This window comes from Musa acuminata, chromosome BXJ2-11 (assembly GCF_036884655.1).
Source record: "Musa acuminata AAA Group cultivar baxijiao chromosome BXJ2-11, Cavendish_Baxijiao_AAA, whole genome shotgun sequence".
Lineage (NCBI taxonomy): Eukaryota > Viridiplantae > Streptophyta > Magnoliopsida > Zingiberales > Musaceae > Musa > Musa acuminata.
Genome location: NC_088348.1, coordinates 33,338,832 through 33,359,190, shown reverse-complemented (window position 1 = coordinate 33,359,190; position 20,359 = coordinate 33,338,832). Strand labels below are relative to the sequence as shown.

Below are 20,359 nucleotides of genomic sequence, written 5' to 3'. Positions count from 1 at the left end.
TAATGATGATCAATATTTTTTATACTGATCTTGTACATCAATTCTAATAAATATCAAGAATTGCAATTTCAATTCGTATATGTGTACTGAGGAGCCCTGCTCGGTACGATATGTACCGAGGTATATCGACAGTACGTCGAGGCTTATTGACAGTACGTCTAAAATCATAAAAAAATCTTCAAAAATATCTGAAAATTTAGATTAGAGTTTTTAAGTTAAAAATAAATATAAATTTAGTATAATTTTAGCAAAAATAATGTAAATTGATTCAATATCGATCAAATTTTGATTAAATCATCATTAAAATCATTAATCATTGCATTAAAAAAAACTTAATTAAACTTATTATACCATCACAAACATATGATTCAATTCTTAATATGCATAAAATATAAAGATCTGACCTATTGAGTGTCTAATTTTGAAGAAATCAATATTAAACACTAATCATTATATTAAAATTCATAATTATTCCTTAATTAACAATATTCTATCATCAAAAACATATCAAACAATATATTAGACATTAAGTCATATACCACATAGAATAGGTTTAATCATTCAATAAAAAAATAAAAAGTGGATATATATCTCTTGATTAGAGTGTTTTTCCTTTTAATTCTCCTAAATTTGATTCAATCCATAAATCATAGTTTTGTTGAGTTTAGGAGAATGAAAATGTGAGAATAAGAGAGAGATGTGAGTGAAGAAGATTATGAGAGAGTGAAATAAGTTGAATGAGAGAGAAGGAAAGAGCTTAAAAACCTTTTCTAAGCCTCAAACGGTTAAATTGATCGTTTGAAATAGGGCAATATCAGCCCTTGATCGGTAATGATCGAAATCCGACTGTTACCGACTAGTACAGATCAGTAACGATCAGATTTTGATCGTTATCGCTCGGTACAAACCTCATATCGCTCGATATGGGTCAAATAATTGGTACCTCTTGGTAGAGGGCGGTCCACGTATTAGTATCTTGTTGAACCGGTGCGTACCGCTCGTACCAATTAGTATGTATTGATCAAGGTTCGTCGTATCGTACCGTACCGGCGTTTCGACCCGTGCTCGGTACCGGTACGGTACGGTATACTGCTCGGTACACCCAGGTGTACCGAGCGGTACACTCACGTGTACCGAGCACTGTGCACTGTTATAGTGTTACTGTACACTGCTACAGTACTCGGTACGGTACGGGGCGGTCCGCGTACCGTTGGCCTGTCAGACCGGTACGTACTGCCCGTACCGGGCAGTACAGTCCGGTACGGCAAACCTTGGTATTGATACAGCAAACCCAGATAAATATTAGATATATTTCTACGTAGCTTTTTTTCTGATGAACTTGGTAGCTTTCTCTTATGTTATCCGGTGCTTATTTAACTTTCACTTTCTTCCTATATTATCGATATATTTCTATGTAGCAAACCCAGACATTTTTTTCTTTGAACTTTCTTTGCAGTCAAAGTGACAAGGTTCACCTTAGATTAGCTGCTGCAAAATGTATTCTTCGACTTGCAACAAGATGGGACTTGCATATACCACCAGACATTTTCCATTTGGTTATAATGAGTGCAAGGGTATGAACAACTTACTGTGTATTTCATGTTACAATATTGGATTCAGCAGATCTGTTACACCAAAAATTAGGCAATAGATATGGATATGCATCACACTCTCTTTGACATGTGAGATGAAAGCAACTTTACTCTCTTACGGCAAAATGCTGTTGTGATGTGATTAGTCATCTTGGAGATATTCCATATCCTTTGTGCATGGTGGAATCATATTAATTCTGCAGAAGTCTTGTCAACACAAATTGGCATAATTCAAGACAAGGATTAAAATCTCAATGTGATATTGTTTCAATAATGTATTGGTGTGGTATAACATCCGAACTGGTTGCAGTCATCCCAAAAAAATAATAAAAGTATTATTTGGTACAGGACCATGTACTCTCCATGGACCGGTAATTACTGATTGGTACATGCCATACCATGTGCTAATTGGTATCTGAAACCATGTTCAAAATAACCATCCTAGAAAGTTATTAGCACACAACACACTAACTAATGCCAGAGGTGGGCATGCTTCCCGTGACTGTATCTTAAGTGGAAAGTATTGTGATGATCCCATGCCATTGGACATCAATCCTGATTCCATATACTACTGATCAACATGTTGCTGGTTTCTGATATTACTAGTTGCAGTTCTACCATGTGATGTATCTGAATTGTACTTCATGTACCATAATTTAACATTGTGTATTTTCAAGGTTAATTTTTCAAGGATGCTTTTTTTTCCATGATAGAATTTATTTATTTTAGTAATATATCTAATACAGTGTGCAACTGCTTATTTCCTTTATTGATAGTACTGGAGTGATGTAGCTTAAAGCCTTAAAGTAATGATCATCATTGGAACTGTTGTGATTTTATTTACAATATTGTAATAGACATCGTGTTTTTTTTTTTTTTTTTTTTTTAATTTCTGGGAATTATTGGAAGTTTTGTAAACTGTACTGTCTTATGCTGGCTCAATCAAATACTGGCAAGGGTTCTGTGCAATGTCTAGGATTGTGTACTTCTATTCTTATTGTGTATCACTCTTAAGTTATGTGGACTGAGATGCTGGAACTAAATGTGCTTATTTCATCATCATCATCAAGTTGTCCATGCACTAGTTTACTGTTGCTGTTTTATTTTCTCGGTGCTTATTCTCTACAAGAGCCCCTCCTGACATCTTCTCCTTTTGCATATCTTTTAGCAGCCTTTCACTAGTCATATATCCTGACCACTGTTAACCTGTTTGGAGGTAGGATGGGTTATTTATGCAGAGTTTAATTCATGTATATGTAGCTAATTTACATAGACATATATATATTTTTCAATGAACATGGTATTAGGCCATACCAATTTTCAGAACCAGTGGTTTTGGTTCCTATTCCCCAAAACCAGGAACTGTAAGCGAACCGGAAACCGCCAATTTTTTTTATTATTATTTTTAATAAAAAATTAAAATATAAAATTCATAAATTTATTTTTAAATAATGAAAAAAATAATTTAAAATTATGGAACCAGTGGTTTGCATCGGAATCGCTGGTTTTGGAACCGACGGTTCTGATTTTCCAAACCTAGGAATCGAAATTGAGTCGCTCTATGTCGGTTCTAATTTGGTTTGGAATCGGTGAATCATTGGACTGGTTCGATTTTGGTTTCGGCCCGGTTTGGTTCCGATTCAATTTTGATTCGATCCGAACTATGGTCAGGCCTACATGGTGTACGAATTGCAAGCTTTGAAATTTGGATTTTTCTTTAAATCCTGGCATCCCTCTTCTAGATCCACCAAAACTTTCTTATTCTTGGTTGAGCCTCATCTTTATTTACTCCTTTTATGTTCTTAACCACATTTCTCATTAGATTGTGAATTCTATGGTGTCCAGGATCCTTCTTCAACTGTCCGCAAGTCATTGCTCTGTAAGATACATAAGCTACTAATGGAACAAGCTATACCGGACAGATATGCATGTGCTTTTGCATTCACTTCAGTTGATTGTATTGGAGATATCCGAAATGATGTAAGTTCTCTATTTTATGTACACTAAACATGTTCTCTCTCACTCTATCTGTGATTATAATATAGTCAGTGAAGTTCCTCACTGTAAATATATTTTCTGTCTGGCTTTATCTGTGAGTATAGTACTTCTGATATTTTTCCTTTTTTTCAGTCAGTGAAATTCTTCACTGCATTCCTGACGGCACGTAATAAGAAATTTCTTATCAACAAGAATGCTTTAGCACAGGAGACAGATGGAGTAGCAATCACAAAACATCCAGGATATATTGTGGTTTTTGTAATCCATGTTCTTGCTCATGATAAAAACTTTCCTTCTGATAATTGCCAAGATCAAGATGTTTATGCTGAGTTTTGTAGGTCATATCTATCTTCATACTTAAAATTATTTCTGTTTTGATTTTTATTTTAGAGCTATGATGTTAAAATTTAGAAATGCTGCAATTCACTTCACACCTTATTTGATGTACTTTCTTTTCCCTGGCAGTCCGCTCATTTTCATCATACGTGCTTTACTGAATTTAAATTGCGGCCGTAGCAATCAAAATGATGCCAGTTATATGGCATCATATCTACTGGGCATTTTTCTTGCCATTCAGAAAGCTGATGATGCTGTTGATGCTAAATTCACCCCTGTATGTTCATGTCTTTCTTGTAGCGAAATTATTTTCCTTGTCTCTTGTCTTTGCAGATACTGGTTTTTGGTTTAATTTGTTTCCTGTTACAGAAATTGCATATTCTCTCAAAAATATGTTTGCTTGCATTAAAAGTTCTTACTCAGCATTGCAAGTCCCCATTGGATGCTTCCCATCTCGTCTTGCTTCCATCATCATATTTCAAGGCTTGTCATGATGCAAGGAAAAAAGGAGTAAGCAGAACATGCTTGTGTCATCATATTTAATTGCAGCATTCGATAGGTTATACCAGGTGGCATTTGTTTTCTCATGAATTTGTTTGACGTAACATCCAGGCATCTCTTCACGTTGCTAATTTCGTGGATAAAAGTTTTGTGAGGAGGATCCTCTGTGCGTTTGACTCTTATATAAACCAGGTGGCTTATTGTTACCTTTCTATTTTTTCCTTTGTGTATTTTACTTCAAAAACAAGGTTTTAAATAGTGGTCTGATTCTGGTTTTGCAACTTGTTGGACTGGTAGCGTTTTGGTATATCCATATGGTATCACTTAGAAAATAGTGAAAAATAGATTTCGGTTGGTATTTATGGTTCGGTATGGACCTTGATTGGGCTGCTAAACACTGACCAGTATGTACCAAACTGACCAATATACAAAATTATGATCAGAGCAAGTTTATACAAGCATGTTGTGATAAATGATTTTAACCTGTTAAATGCATTTCGTTCTTCTCCACTTGACAGGCTTCAAACTCATGTTCTAAATGGAATCATAAGGTTCAAGATGTTGGCGATTTGGATGTTATGAAGAACATATCAAATGCTTTAACCATGGACAGACAAATTGATCAATCACTTGGTAAAATGAAGAAAGAGAAGGATAATCTTCATCCTAATACAAAGAGATCTCAGAAAGTTTGTTCTGTGAGAAGTCACATGAATTCTGTGTCACATTCTTCTTCGATGTCAACAGAATTGGTTCATGGGATAATAAATTTAGAACCAGTAAATGCTGAATATGAAGAGAGAAAAGAGCAAGTATCTTCTTCAGATTCTGTTAGTATCTGTCTGGTGATTCCAACTTCACAGGTTTCTACCAAGGCAGTTGCATTAAAAGGATTCATGCCTTCAACGACTAATGAGAGATGTGTTACAAACGGTAGCAGTACCTCTCAACCTGAAACTTCAAAAGCAGATATAGAGTGTCCTCTGGATTCACAGGTATTTGTTTCTATAAATATGTAAGTAAATATAACATTATTAATTTCACACTTTAGCTTTCTAGCTCTATTATTATAAATTGCATTTATGTCATTGTTGATAAAAGGAGCCTGTCAGTTTGGATGAAACATTTGTTAAGAACAAGATCGGACTGTGATCCCCAATTGATTTATGGCAAGCTCTCTAATTTCAGATCTGATTACTATTAGTTTTTCTTATGAAAACAATTGACAATTTCCTTTGTGTCTTGGCTTATTGCAGTTATAATATGGGTACTGTTGATTCATATGATTCTCAAAATAGTAAACGCAAGGCAGGATCTCACAATTTAAAGAGTTAGATATAAGATCAACCAGCTTCATCATGATAATATTTAAGCTTATATTATGAATTAAATATCGAGTTTCCAGTATTTTCTACTCCTTCATTCAATAATATTTTGGCCTCTGTTGTTCATATTCTCATTTCTGGCTAATTCGACTGGTCCCTAGTTTACTTACAAGTTCGTCTAGTAACAAGTCTGATTACTGACTAGATATAAGATCAATGTTTTATTGCTTGCTAACAAGTTCTGTTCTCAAAATTAAGTTTTTTTATATCGGACTGCTTAACTCATCCATCAAGAGAGGTTGGTCTCTTGACTCAATCCATTTAACACCACCACCACCAGTCTTTATTAAACTTCTTTTCCAGCAATGAGGTTTTAGAAAACAAGCCTAGTGACTGGGTGGACTAACTGTTTTAAACATGCAGAATCATGGAACGATACTCTAAATTGTAGTAATGGACATATACCATTTCCAGATTGCAAGCCATCAACTTGTACTTAGGTCTATATTTTCATAGGGTTAACATTTGGTAGTGCCAGGCTATGGTGCATCAACAAAGCCTATGTTACCTTTATGTCAGTATTCATCAACTCCATGGATATGTTGGCTTATAGGAACTCAATTGAAAATTGCTAGTGATAGTGACATGGTCCTTGGTTTGTCGTTACCAACTATAACTGATTTTTGAAGATTCCTAGTCAGAAAAAGCTTGTCTCACCTGGGTCGACTTTAGTTGTCTTGAAATATGTAATTTAGTCTGTGAAGACACCAGCATGAAATGTTATAGTTTTGCTGAATTGAACTAGCTGCAGAATAGGGGTTTCAAATATATGGTTAAACAGCCAATCTAGATAAAATTTCTTGCCAGGGAAAAGAAATTTATTTAATGGGATGTTTAAGCAGCCAATCAAGATAAAATTAAATTTTAAAAGGATGTTTTTTTGCCATTTTATTTATTTAATGGGCAACTGGAGGCTTATTAATTTATGTTTAGGTTGATTAAGTGTGATTAAGGCCTAATTGGTGGTAATTGAGGAATTTAAGCACATTGCACCATGATTTTTTTACTTTTGACATTATTTTATAGGTCATTCTAGCATGTATTAGCCAATTTTAGGCTTTTTATTGCATGATAAATTTAAATTTATCTTTATAGTTCATTCTTATTGAAATTTAACCTACCACTACATTATAGGTAATTCTTATTTAAATTTAATTTGTATACCAATAAATTAGGATAAAAAATCCCTAAAAAAATATATATTTTGCTTCTGCTGATTTTCAGCCCTTCTTCAGTTTATCTATATGTGCCAGTGTATCAAGACATGGTACACTGCTATGGATAGGTACATATTGGTCTTACGAGGGACCGCAATGCTTGGTTGGCCATGTAAGAACAGCAAACCATGGGCAGAACATGGAGAATTTGTATAGTGGTTTGTCCATGTAATTACTACTGATTGGCTTTTTGCTGATCTGGCATCATACAAGCCCAGCCTTCCTTCTGTTGCTCATTCCCACCAAAAAGGTGAATCTTCAGAAAAGAAGAAATACAAGAGAATTTGACAGACCACACTATAGCTGTCAACAATGTATTCCCACCAAAGAGAACGGCGTAGACCTCTTGCAAGAGGGGGAGTCATCTGGTTGCTTTTATTATTTATTGTCTTCAAGGAGAGAGGTCCATTTTGAGATTGTGATACTCTTGATAAATCTAGTTGGTGATAGATGCATGTCTGGTGCTTTGCTGAACTGTAGACAACTCCTATGTGTTCTGTATGATTCTTTAAGATAGAGAGAGAGAGAGAGAGATGGGGACTCCTTTATTTTACTGCTGCTTTTGGATAATAAGAAAGGCTAGTGACATCATAATGAATTATGATGATACAATTCTTTTAGAGTTTAGATAAATAAGAAAACAAATATTAGTTAAAATTCTTAGATAAACTAAATATTAGTAAAAAATCCTTGAATACATTTTATGTTCAAATGTTAACTCCTTCAGATCTACACTTCCATCACTGATCAAATGTCGTCTTCTCGATTGTTGTATTTGTATGATCTCAGTCAGAATGATACTGACAGTTTCATCTAAAGACTGTTCAAACTGATTGAACCGTGCATTTAGTTTGGTTCATTTTCTGGTTTTTTTAGAATACCTAACCAATACTTAACCAAAACATTTGGCTTTTTCATCTTTATAATTGAAACCAGTCCGGTCTACCCTCCTAAGGCATGTCACATGGTTGGCATCATGCTTTGTTGTAACACTAGGTACATACAATTAAGAAAACACATGAATGATTGTGCTTAGTGTGCAGCGAAAGGTTCTTGTTCAGATTTAGTTATTAAAATTATGTTTTTTCCTGAACTCTGATCTGTTGATAGATCTTTCTTAATTTGCATAAATTTCTTTGGATGGATTACATAAACATAGTTCTATACTGACTTGATGAAACTTACATTGAACTCGCAAGGTTGCCAATGGTAATGGTGATGTAGAGCTTTTGGACTCAGAAGATAAGACTTGGGAAGCCATCAATGAAATGCCTTTGCTGGATAAGGTTTGTGTGGGATCATTTACCTTATACCTAGCTCTTTGTGTAATTATAGTTGCTTGCTAAATTCAAATAACCGGCTTGCTGCAGGGTAGATGCAACCTTCAACCTGATGAAGGGTGAGTGAGAAACACATCCTTTTTCATCTTTTAATTAAATTATTATATTTCATTATTAGTCTTCATTATTTATAACTAGAGAACATAGTAGGAAGGAAAAAAAATGTGACAGATAGGGGATCAAATTTTATGTAATATACAAAAGTTCTAATGTCATAGAATGCGATGGACTGGAAGATAGATCATATAAAGCCACAAAATAGGGGGATTTGACTTCTGGACCATAAAATATTGTGATTTAATGATTGGTCACTGAAATTTCAACTTTGTCTTGTCTTGTTTGAAATTTTAGTTACCTATAAGCCTGAAGGGAAAACCATAAATTGGCTATAATATAGCCATGGTCAGTTAAAATTGCCAAACCAACCAGGATCAATTAGATGTGGCTAGCACTTGGCTGAAGTCTATCAGAGTTGGTCAAAAACATTTGGACTTGCTGCAATCACTTGGAGCTTGTTGGTTTTCGTAGGACTGTCTCAGCTATATTCAAGTTGAAGTTGGAATCATAAGGATTCATTTAAATTCTAGTTGATTTCAGTAGTCATGGTTAGTTTTGGTCAGACTCAGTTGAGTCTAGCTGATACTTCGAAGAAATGGGAGGTTTTGGTGTTTGGACCCTGCTAATCTTAACCTCGACACAAATAGGTTTGATGCTGCAAAGCATAATTTATTAACCCATGGTCACGAGTTCAAATAGAATGAGTGCCTAAGGCATACACCCTCAATCTTGTGTATAGAATTGAGAATCAAGAGTGATGTTGGTTTGGGTATGAGCATATAAAACTTGGTTAACAGACATGTCTTACTCATCAAACGGAGAAGTTAACCTTATCCACTTCAATACTGTTAATTTGCTTTGTTATCATAATAGCTTGTGCTAATGAGCCCAAGTTGCTTGGTGTGGATGGGTGGGATAGTGGAGTTATGCTGGTTGGCATTTCTTTCTAGAAATGAGCTGTATTTAACATTCCCAAATGTGGACATCAAGGTTTCCGCATAAACTTCCATGTCATCTTCAATGGTTCCTTACCATATATACTTCTTTGTTATCTACATAGAAGTTTGGTTTAGTAGACCATAGTTCATTCTTTAGGAAAAGGTTGCCAAAGAATGCTGTCTGATTTTGAATCTGCAAAATCACCCCATGCAGATACTTCTATTTTATGGTGAGAAGGATCTATTCGTAACCTTGTACTTTCTGTTCTGATTTTTTAATTAGAATACTTCTAATTTTTTTAATCTAATTTGTTTAGGTTAGATTCTTCTAGCTGTAGTCCTGAGGAAGTGATTCCTACTGCCGGAGATGACAGTGATAAAACAAATCCCGCTGCTTCAGATGAAAGAACAGAAAATTTGTGTGCAAGCACGAACTTGTCATCTGTTGGTAATGCCATTTTAATAATTTGCATGCTTATCTTTTTGTTTATCTTGTTGGTGTCTATGTATTCCCATGGATCAATTCTCTGGTTATCACTAGTGAAATCTGGCATTGAGAACTGACTACCCAGAAATCAATGTGTTTGCTTCATTGCTTACTCCTTTGTTGAAGGATCACACATATTCAGCTCAAGACTGTAAAAGATGGGTTATACTCAATAAAGTAAAGAGATGAGAGAGTGGTGTTAGAGTTTTGCTTGCTGCTCAGCAACTTTAATAAAAATATCCATATATCGAAGGTGTATGTTTTAAAAACTTCTAACTACAAGGTGCAGTTTTTAGCGTCAGAGATTGATATTCTGGAATTAGATAAGATGATCATGTTCTTTTCTCCTTTCGAAATGGTTTTTGTGTACCTTAATGAATGTTTGAAACGTGCTACTGATAGATTACAAAGAAGCACAAAGTTTTAAGCTAATAATGTGTTCTAGGAAGGAGAAAGAGGTAGTTATTGTGGATCCATTTTAAGGAATTACAAAATTTCAAAAGCAGTCTTCTTGTTATGAGTGGTTACTGTGTTTCTTTGAATTTTTTCTGGGGTACCATAGCAAGTTTTTACAATTTAGGAGCTACAGGGTTAAAAGCTAAAGCTCCTTTTGCTATTTAAAGGTTTGATCTACACCTCCTAGGTAAAATATTCTGTCTGGAGAAAAATATTGTTTAAACTTGTGCCTAGGAATTCTTTTTGTTTATATTGGGTAACAGAAGATAAACGACAGAAAATGTGCATTATCTAAAAAGCAATTGCTTAAGATTATTTTTCTACAGGTGCTGGCAAAGGAAACAAGAGATTGCTACCAAGAAATGCTTCAAAGAACTCTTTGTCCGATTTAATGGACGGAAACATGAGTAATGTAAGCTACTACACACCATGATCTAACTGGTTTTTTTAGTTCTTTTTATATTAATGTATTATTTTATGACTGATTTTGTTGAATTTTTTTCTCCAGTCTCGAAGGATTCAACCACGGAGGCAGTAGATATCCCCATAATAGTTGCCACGACATTTGATTCGAGATCATCAACCGTACTTTTGTGGCCATTTATTCTCTTTACAATTGCAATGAATTGTGATAAATATTTTTATATCGAGAATACTCTAATGTGTTTTTGCACAAAAAGTATGCTGTACATTTTGGTAAAGCTTTGATCAAAGAGACATTCATGTGGCTTAACCGGATACCATTCATGAGGACACTTGAATTTGAACAGGAATAGCTACTTTCCTTCGTATATAAATTTGTTGTGTAAGTTTATTTTCTTGCATGAATGGGGACATCATCTGAACTAAGGAATGAATTTTACAGAGAATCAAACAAATTTCTATTGAACACCATGGGTTGCATGCCAAAGATTCGCCATCTAGATGAAAAAGATATTTTGTTGTGTGGAAAGTAAAAAAGTGCCGATAAGATAATCTTCTGTTAATTGAATCGATCATGATTGATTCAGTTTGAGATTCCTTTTGATCGGATAACTTTGTTATGAGAACTCCTTCATAACTGCCCAATTGTCATGAGAACTTTCCGCTAATTTTCTTCTTTTAATAAGTTCATCAATTTTCTGCCTTGTTGCGTCAATCCCATGTTGCAAATTCTACGTTGTGAATGGAAACTCTTCGAATTTGCTATTTGATTCGAGACGCGTAGTGCAGTTTGGCACCATGATGATGGTAATTGTTCCTAGTGTAAACCGAACTCACTCTGCTTCGAGGACCAAGTCATCCTCTTAAGCCCACTTTATTGGCTGCCTTTGGGCCTAAGTCCTCGATGGATTGAGGAATTTTAGTGGGCCCTCGATTTTTAGTGGGCTCTATACGGCGAGGCGGTTAAGCCGCCGACGTGCGTCTTCGACTCCATCCCTGTGGCGGACAAGTTATAAGATGATCGGGCGCTCTCTTTTTCTTCTTCTTTAGGTCCTTCTCCCTCGATCGATGGTGAGGTCGCCGAAGCCAACGCCGGAGGACGACGTCCACCACCGGGCGGCCCCGGCCGCGGCAGGGAGACGGAAGGGTACCGTCAACCGGGCGTGGCTGGTTTTGTCGGACTCCGGACGGTCGTACCACGAGGAGGTGGGGAAGCACTCCATCATGCGGCGAACGGGGCTCCCCGCCCGCGACCTGCGGGTCCTCGATCCTTTGCTCTCCTACCCGTCTACGATACTCGGACGGGAGCGGGCCATCGTCATCAACCTGGAGCACATCAAGGCCGTCGTCACCGCCACCGAGGTGCTCATCCCCAACTCAAGTGACCCCTTGGTCGCCCCTTTCGTCCAGGACCTTCAATCCAGGGTCTCCAGTTCCTACGGCGCCCCTCAGCAGGAGGTGATTGCGTTCTTCCCTTCTTTCAATACCATTATGTTGTTCCTGTTTGCTTTTTTGTTACCACTCTCGCGGGAAGATTTCGTTCCTTTTAGCAGTAATTTTAACAGCGAGATTCCTGTTTTCTATTAGTTCGCCACAGTGATCGTTGAGATTTCTCATTGAACTATTGGATCCAGTTTTTTATCAATTGCTTTGGTTCATGTAGCGCATAAACTTGGAAAAGTTATATGTTTCTGATGCTTGCTGACTGTTCAATTATAAGTACCTTTAGCTACATCTAGCTCTTTGATTTTGATTCTATTTGATCGATGTCTATGTTAAAACATAAATCTGACTTAGATTGTTGTTATTCCTAAAGGCTCAAGACACTGGCGATTTAGATGGGGAGGTTATGGGAAAGTCTACATCATGCTGGCCTTCCTTTCCTGGTCAGGAAATGAGACATGGATCTGGAGTCTCTAAAGAGCATGGTTCCTTATCTGGTGATGTGTCACGAGGCAGCCCAAGTCCTGAATTAGATGTCACCGATGATGGGAGTACCAAGGTGGCACCTTTTGAGTTCAGAGTTCTTGAAGTCTGTCTTGAGTCTGCTTGCAGGTGCCTTGAGTCCGAGGTGTGTTTTCTGCACTGAAGTGCTTGGAGCTTTCGTGTTCTGTTATCTTCTTTTAAAATTTATATCATGTCAACTGAGGATAAAATGAGGGAGAATCATCCAAGATGGTTTAAACATATTAAAAAGGAAACTTAAGATGTTGTTCTTAGATGAGTTGATTTGATTAGTTTTAGTAGTGTGAAGAGAAGTGAAGGAGATCTAAGAAGATTTTACTAGAAACAATAAAAATATTATTTAGGTGATTTTGTTTTAACTAGAAACTTAATATTGTACATATCTCAATAGTGGAAGAAGATCCATGCAGTTGATCCCGAATAGTTGGGGCATCAGCCTTATTTAATCTTATGCGCATTGCGCCTTGTTATTTTGTCACTTCTCCTGTATCTTTCCTGCCTTCTGTTTGTAGTTGTTCTTGTCTCCCTGTAGATACCTGTTGTCCCAACCAACTGAACTAGAATAACTGCAACCTAGCTCACTTTACTTTGGAACTATTTGCTACCTATCCACTTTTTTTATAATGCTATTTATGGTGTCTGGCTCTTTTTTAATGCTTGAGCCATTTCTCTCATATCCATTTTTTAAAAAATTCACCTAATATTGATTTTAATATTGTTATAATCTTTGGGCTTTTCATGCATCATTCTACTTTTCTTTAACTTTTTTTTTCTTTTCTTTCTGACTCAGTTTGTCAAATTTAAGGGTATATCTTTGCCTTTTATTGGAGCAAATCACATATAAGGACCTTTCTGTTCCTGTATCGCATACCAGTTTATTCTCTAGGATAATAGACCATGCGCACACAATATTTTAATGCCTATAGTTAAAGTGATTCAGTTACTTCTACTAGCAAACTTTATGAGAGGAAAGCATTTTCTGCCATTGATAGTGAGTCCAGTATAAAAGTGATGTAAACTACCTTGTATGTTCATGTTCACAAATTCACTTTTATTGCTGATGAGATGCATTTTTTTCTTTTTCTTATCTTTTCTTTTATTTTTGATGTTCAGACACTAGCCCTAGAACAAGAGGCATATCCAGCTTTGGATGAATTGACTTCGAAAATAAGCACACTTAACCTTGAGCGTGTAAGACAAATCAAGTCTCGCTTGGTGGCAATATCTGGGCGCGTCCAGAGGGTAAAGACCTGATTACACAAAGCTGAAATGTATAGTGGCGTATGTACATTTATTAAAGCTACTCTGTTACTCATCCAGTTTATTATTTCTATACTATACATCTATTCTACTTTAAGTTTGTAAACCTCCTGAAACATGTATCATCCATCTCTGAAGATTGCCAGATTTGACTTAAGACCATCCCTCATTGTTGTCCTGTGCATGACAAGAAATTTGTTTCCTTCACCAGTGTCTCAGGGAGGCATTTCTCTTTTTCCCAGTGAAAGAGTGTGAAGGAGCAGTTACTCAAAATCTTGGGATATCTTTCTTTGGTTTACTGACACAATCTAGAATAAAAAATTACCATAATTAAAATTCTTCTCTTTTTCTTTTTGGTGAATATCTTGACATGTTTAGATTCAAATCCAATTAAGTTGACTATGTGCATATCATGTCATGTTATGGTGTAGCTCACTTGGTCCCCTAGACAGCACTTGTGTCATGTTATAGCGTTGTCCTCAGTGTCACTACATGATCACAGGTGAGGGATGAACTTGAACATTTACTGGATGATGACATGGACATGGCTGAGATGTACCTAACAGATAAGCTTGCTAGTCAGCGAGTTGGTGAATCTTCATCTAGAATTAACTTGGATAATGATGCATCTGAGCAGGCGGATGATGGGTAAGCTATTGTTGGTTTAATAAATAGTGAGAAAGAGAATCAACTATATTTCATTGCTATTTGCCTTCAACGTGCACACTAATCAGATAACTTCGATAGAAGTTGATAACATGGCACTCTTTTTTCTTCTGCACAATTATACACTTTAAAGTAGCTGTGTAGTTTCTGATGAATGGTGTATCATTGCCCTTGTTTTCTTCTGCATTGTTGCATGCATCAAAGAAGCTGTATGGTTTCTGATGCATGGTGCAATGCATATTAGTAAATTAAGGGTCATCCTAGTCACATTAGTTATGCTTCAAATCTTGTGTTAGCTTTCACAGCATTTTATTTTTTAAACGGAACTTGTGAATCACATACAAATAGTTTACTTGGAGGAATGGTAACTTCTGAAGCATTTATGACTAGGCTTTTAATTATCCTGCTTCCATGGCTTCTGATCACCACAATGACTTCTGATTACCACATTGGTTATAATATCATGATTATATTTTGACATGTTAAGAAGCTTTATATAACTGGCTGGTCTTATTGATGCCACTTGCTCTAACAATGAGCTCTAACAAGCAACAACTACTGGTTGCATCATAATGAGGTCCTATAAATAAAAAAGATCACAAGATGTTGAATCCTTAACTGAGATTTAAGACATTGCTGAGATAAATCAATCCGAAGAATATGGGAATTTAGATGATAAGGTACATTATTGTGCTATTTCACAGGACCTGATCATTTATAAAAGCTGGTTGTGATTTATATAGAACCGCAAAAGGGTGAGAGAGAGTTTTATAGTATGGATTCTTGAGTTTCTCACTTTTTTTCAATATTATAGTATGGATTCTATGTGGTGTAAAATGAAAGAAAAAGAGTATTATTTATGTCGTTTAAAGTCTTGGTCTGGTACCAATGCTGGTTGGTGATTGGACCAGTGCAGTATTGGTATCAGACGACATATCGACACTCTAAACAGGTTGGGCAATGGAACATGAAAGTATGAGAAGGCAACACAGACGAGGAGGTGGTAATCACTCAGACAAGGACGAGAAGGTGTGGGAGGAGAGAGAGAGAGAGAGAGAGAGAGAGAAGACCAAAAAAAGATAAAGTTGTTCAGCTTTTAAACTGAAAAAAATTGAGAAATACAGTTTTTCATTCAGTTCATTTTTGTGTATTTTTTAAACCGAAATGAAGCATATGCCATTTTGCATATATTACATTTATTTTTTGCATTAATAAATAGTTATAATTTGGCCTTTGTATAAGGCTTTGGTCGAAAGCACTGAGAGTTTAGTCAAAATGCATTTGGTCCAAATTGTATTAGAAACCAGATTGTGAACACTCTGATTTCATTCAAATTGGTTTATATGGTGAGACAAATTGTTCTGTTGAACTTTTCATCAATGGTTTGGATATATACATAGAACAAGCTGAACCAGACAATGCACACCCCTAGCCCTGGAACTATGAAGTGTCTTAGCATTGTGATGCCTTTTCGCATGCTGGAAAAGTTGTGGTCAAGTTCAGCCCCACTGGGCATATTTTGCAGTAAAACCTCACACAAGTGTGAATTGAGTAGTGCTTAGTGCTTTCTAGATATTGATGTATGTTCTTTCTTGTATTTATATTGAATGGCCACACAACAACATGTCTAACTTCTTGATAATTGCAGTCTTGTTATGATAACATATTTCAGCTTTTAATGTGAGCTTGAATGGCTGCTCTAATTAATTATGGATAGCATAATCAAGGGCCAAAAGCTAAAACTAACTGTTAGCTATTTCTGTAGTTTACTTGGTTATTCATTAGAGCATTTGCATAAGACCTCTATTCTTACATAATGTCTTATATATTGTGTTTAACACGCCATGAAACTTCATGTTTAATCTTACTAAGTTCTTTGCATGAAATTTTATGCATGTTCAGGGATGATGAGTTCAGAGTTGAGACAGAGAGCTGCCGTGAAAGTTTTGGAGCCTTAAAGCCTAATATTGAGGAGCTGGAGATGCTTTTGGAGGCTTACTTTGTGCAGATTGATGGCACTCTTAACAAGCTATATCATGTATGTGTTTTCCCTTCCCATTGTAATCACCAACAAGATCATGAACACACACACACACACGTATATAAAATCTTTGATATCGGTGACCGTGATGAATCTTGAATTATAATTGTGAGTATAATGGACTCATGAACTGTCACCACTGGATAAACTATTGGTGCACGAGTTACTATGCAAATGAACCAAACTGAACATTACTTCCAATGAACAAATATAATCCATAATCAGACAGTTTCTAGGCATTTCTATTTGGGTTTGTCTTCATGATATTAAGATCATCCTTGTGGCTGTTCAACAGATGTTTGGGATGTTGATAGCCTAAACTCAAAACTTAGCCAAATAGGCATTTTAGGCTCATTTGTCAGTCTTTGGAGCATGCACGTCTTGATGAAATGCTGAACTATGCCTGATAAACTAGATGATCATGAACATGCTCCAGCTTATTACTTGTGAAAATATCTTCTTACCATATTACTATTCTTTTCTTTCTTCTTTTTTTTTTTTCCTGCACTGCTAACTCACCAGATTATTTATTTGCCACCTCTGCAAAGTTGAGGGAGTATGTGGATGACACTGAAGACTACATAAACATTATGCTGGATGAGAAACAGAATCAACTGCTGCAGATGGGGGTCATGCTGAGCACTGCAACGGTGGTGACTACTGCTGGTGTAGTGCTTGTAGGTCTATTTGGTATGAACATTGGCATCGATCTCTATAATGCTCCATATCACAAATTCTGGGAGACCACCTGGGGCACCATTGTTGGCTGTGTGATTCTCTATGTTCTAGCAATTGGGTTTGGAAAGAAAAGTGGGCTGCTGCAGTGACCACACTAATTCTTCTCATTTTATGACCGAGAAGGTGCTGAATGATTCCAGTCCTGAATGGTAACTCCGTGCTAGCTTATAAATCAGGAAAGGACTGCTGGAAAAATAATTTCATGACACTGGGTAACTCAACAAGAGAGCTTTTCGACCTTGGGGAAGTCTCTTATTTTTTCTATTACCTAATTTTCGTATACTTTTTAAGAGTTAACTTAGTCTTGCTAGTTATTTGATATTGTGCAGTTGTTTAAATTGTTATGAGAACTCTAGGAATGGTGTCTGTATGGTTTTTAATAATGTTTCATATTGTTATAAAACTCTTATTGTTTTCATTTTTTCAAAAAAAAAATCTGTCAATTCAATGATTGAGATCATATGTTATGCATTTTTGGTCGCTGGAAAATGTATCAGTTGTTGTCTTTGACATGATTATAATGCATGTGACAGGTCGTATCAAGTCGAGAAAATGTATCAGTTCTTCTGGGTGAAGATGCCGTGGGCTTTGAGAGCTCATCTTTGAGGAACGGTGAGCTGTTTCCCAGACATCGATGTATTCCTTTTCAGTTAAAGCAGGGGATGGTCGCTGGTGTTTCTGAGGGAGAAAGCAGTTAATGATGATGGCGTAGATGAAGCGAGACTCGACGCCGAGAAGACCAAGGCAAGTGGATTGATCAAAAATGAACTCTTGGAGAGAGATGATGGAGATGGTAAGATGTAGCAAGTGGATCGATCAAAAAGACGCAATCAGTGCAGCAGTTGGAAATATGCAGCTGCTGAAGTGGATCTCATGCTGGCAGTTTCTTCTTGGGGTCTCCAAAACATCTAGCAGCTCTCCAAGACATAACCTTTTACGATGCAATAGTGCAGGAGTTAAAAATAGGATTAATTTAGATTAATTTAATGATATTAGTCTAAATTTAGATTAATTTAGACTAATATCGTTAAAATAAATAGATCTAGATGTTTCACTTTCATAGTTATAAAAATATCAATATAATTTTTAAAATATAAAAACTAAAATACTAAGTTCAACGTTTCAATTGGTGGTGGCGGGTGATGACGTGATTAGCATCGACGTTGATGTAGTGGTTGAGTGTTTCTTTTGTTTCTTTGTATCTGTATTTGCGTTTCATCATCACGAAATCGAAGTCGTTATTAAAGCCATCGTAGAGATTCGTTGCTTATCAAAGCAAGACCCGAAGATGTGTACTCCCCTCATCGATGTCAACATTATGCCCCTCCTTGCAATGTGCTCCTCAACCACCTCCACCACCACTCGTCTATGATCGAGGCCTAAGAGAACGTCGTCGCTGACCTCCTCAATCTCCCTATCTCCACTTGCAAGACACTTGTGTGCACCCTTGGCATCCTTAATGCCTCCATCATCGGCCAGCATGCCATCGCAACCTTTTATAGCTTCCCATTCGCCCGTCCACTAGTGCAGCATGTCATCATAATCCTATATAGCCTCCCCTTCGCTCATCCTTCACCACCAGCATGAAGAGGAGTGGCACAATGCGCAACTCGACGAGGGCATTGCGGTTAAGTAGGTAAAGGGCAAGGCTAAAAAGGGCCTTGAGCGTGCCCTTGATGGACCTAGTCAATGTGTTGGGGGCGTCGAGGAGGCTTATAAGGGTGACAATGTGGGGTTTCTTTGACCCAATGATGGAGTGATATGCTTCAATGAAGAGGAGACTATAAAGGGTTACGGTGGCATGTTAGGCGGTAGTGAGAAAGAGGAGGTGGAGGATGAGGGCATCAAAGATGCCTAGATGCACATGAGCACCTCGCAAGCATAAATGAAAAGGTTGAGGAAGTTAGCGACAACGTTCTCTTGGGCTTCAACCATAGACGAGTGGTGGTGGTGGTTGAGGAGGGGCACGACATCAACAAGGGGGGGGGGGGGGCACACATCTCTGAGTCTTGCTTCAATAGGTGATAGATCTAAGTGATGGCTTTGGCAATGGACTTCGATTCCATGACGATAGAGCGCTAACGTAGATGCAGAGTGGCGAAAGTATCACTCGACAATTATATCGGCATCGATGCTAGTGGCATTATTGTTCGCCACCACCGACATCCACCACTATTGACATCGTCAGCCACCATCAACTAAAATATTAAATTTATTTATTTACATTTTATTTTCATATTTTCGTTAGTAAAATTGGCGTCATCATGGTAATAGATCCAGATATTTTACTTTCATAATTATAGAGCTACCAATGTAATTTTTTTTAAAGTGTACGGACAAAAAAGCTAAATATAGCTAACTACAGGGGTATAATTAACCCTTGAAAATATGCATCAATTGCCTCATCATCATTTTTCTCTTGAATTTCATGTTTTAAATTTGAATTATCAAAATCGATGGAAAGGAGGGAGAGAAGAATGGATAAGAGAGGAAAGGAGACACTAAAATAGGAAGAAGAGGAATAATACGTGTTCGAAAACAGAGTAGGAGCACTGAAAGGGCTTCGACGAGGACTCAAACAGAGCAGAGTACCCAAGGGCTTTGACAAGGACTCGACTCTAGGTGAGAAGGAGAAGAAAATGGAGGCAACGGGTAGGGAGGAAAAGAGAAAAGAAGAGTGGAAAAAGAAATTAGAGGTGACGAAAGGAGAAGTAGAGATGGGAGGAGAGCAGAACAAATGAATGGGAGAATAAAAGAAGAGATGATCGAAAGAGAGGGTTCGAGAGGAGAGGAGAGGAGAGGTCAAACAGTACCTGCATGTCTCCTCGTCGTTTCTACTAGCTACGAAAGAGAAGCAGCTGCGATTCCTCGTTCTAATTAGGAATTAACCCTTGTAGTTAATTATCTTTAGTAGCACAGTCCTTATATTTTATAAAAATTATATTGATATCATTATAGT

The 20,359-nt window shown here is 36.8% G+C and overlaps 2 protein-coding genes across 5 annotated transcripts in view; both read left to right on the top strand.

Moving 5' to 3' along the window:
• Positions 1-10,982, top strand: part of LOC135627440 (sister chromatid cohesion protein PDS5 homolog B-like) — a 28,153-nt gene extending 17,171 nt beyond the window's left edge. For 2 of the 3 annotated variants that reach the window (XM_065133542.1, XM_065133541.1), the window contains 12 exons: positions 1,457-1,574; positions 3,438-3,572; positions 3,723-3,928; positions 4,056-4,203; positions 4,296-4,436; positions 4,539-4,619; positions 4,946-5,422; positions 8,229-8,315; positions 8,400-8,428; positions 9,682-9,812; positions 10,634-10,719; positions 10,816-10,982. In XM_065133542.1, coding sequence (XP_064989614.1) covers positions 1,457-1,574; positions 3,438-3,572; positions 3,723-3,928; positions 4,056-4,203; positions 4,296-4,436; positions 4,539-4,619; positions 4,946-5,422; positions 8,229-8,315; positions 8,400-8,428; positions 9,682-9,812; positions 10,634-10,719; positions 10,816-10,845 — 1,669 coding nt within the window. In that variant the 3' untranslated portion in view covers positions 10,846-10,982. Of the gene's footprint in view, positions 1-1,456; positions 1,575-3,437; positions 3,573-3,722; positions 3,929-4,055; positions 4,204-4,295; positions 4,437-4,538; positions 4,620-4,945; positions 5,423-8,228; positions 8,316-8,399; positions 8,429-9,681; positions 9,813-10,633; positions 10,720-10,815 lie in introns of those variants that run through there. The other variant, XR_010492607.1, reaches the window with a different exon arrangement.
• A 721-nt stretch (positions 10,983-11,703) lies between these two features.
• Positions 11,704-18,526, top strand: LOC135627029 (magnesium transporter MRS2-F-like). Of its 2 annotated transcripts, none has more exons than XM_065132968.1 (6): positions 11,704-12,188; positions 12,547-12,801; positions 13,809-13,937; positions 14,458-14,603; positions 16,524-16,659; positions 17,211-17,860. In XM_065132968.1, the coding sequence occupies exons 1-6, from the start codon at positions 11,799-11,801 to the stop codon at positions 17,487-17,489; spliced, it is 1,335 nt and encodes a 444-aa protein (XP_064989040.1). In that variant the 5' UTR covers positions 11,704-11,798; the 3' UTR covers positions 17,490-17,860. The 2 variants fall into 2 exon arrangements, with proteins under 2 accessions (XP_064989040.1, XP_064989041.1); XM_065132969.1 differs by lacking the exon at positions 17,211-17,860 and adding an exon at positions 17,934-18,526 and having other exon boundaries at positions 11,741-12,188.
• The last annotated feature ends 1,833 nt before the right edge of the window (positions 18,527-20,359 follow it).

Coding starts and splice junctions, on each gene's coding strand:
- LOC135627029 (XM_065132968.1), top strand. CDS start 11,799: ATGGTGAGGTCGCCGAAGCCAACGCCGGAGGACGACGTCCACCACCGG. Junction 12,802..13,808: donor GCAGGTGCCTTGAGTCCGAG/GTGTGTTTTCTG, acceptor TTTGATGTTCAG/ACACTAGCCCTAGAACAAGA. Junction 16,660..17,210: donor CTCTTAACAAGCTATATCAT/GTATGTGTTTTC, acceptor ACCTCTGCAAAG/TTGAGGGAGTATGTGGATGA.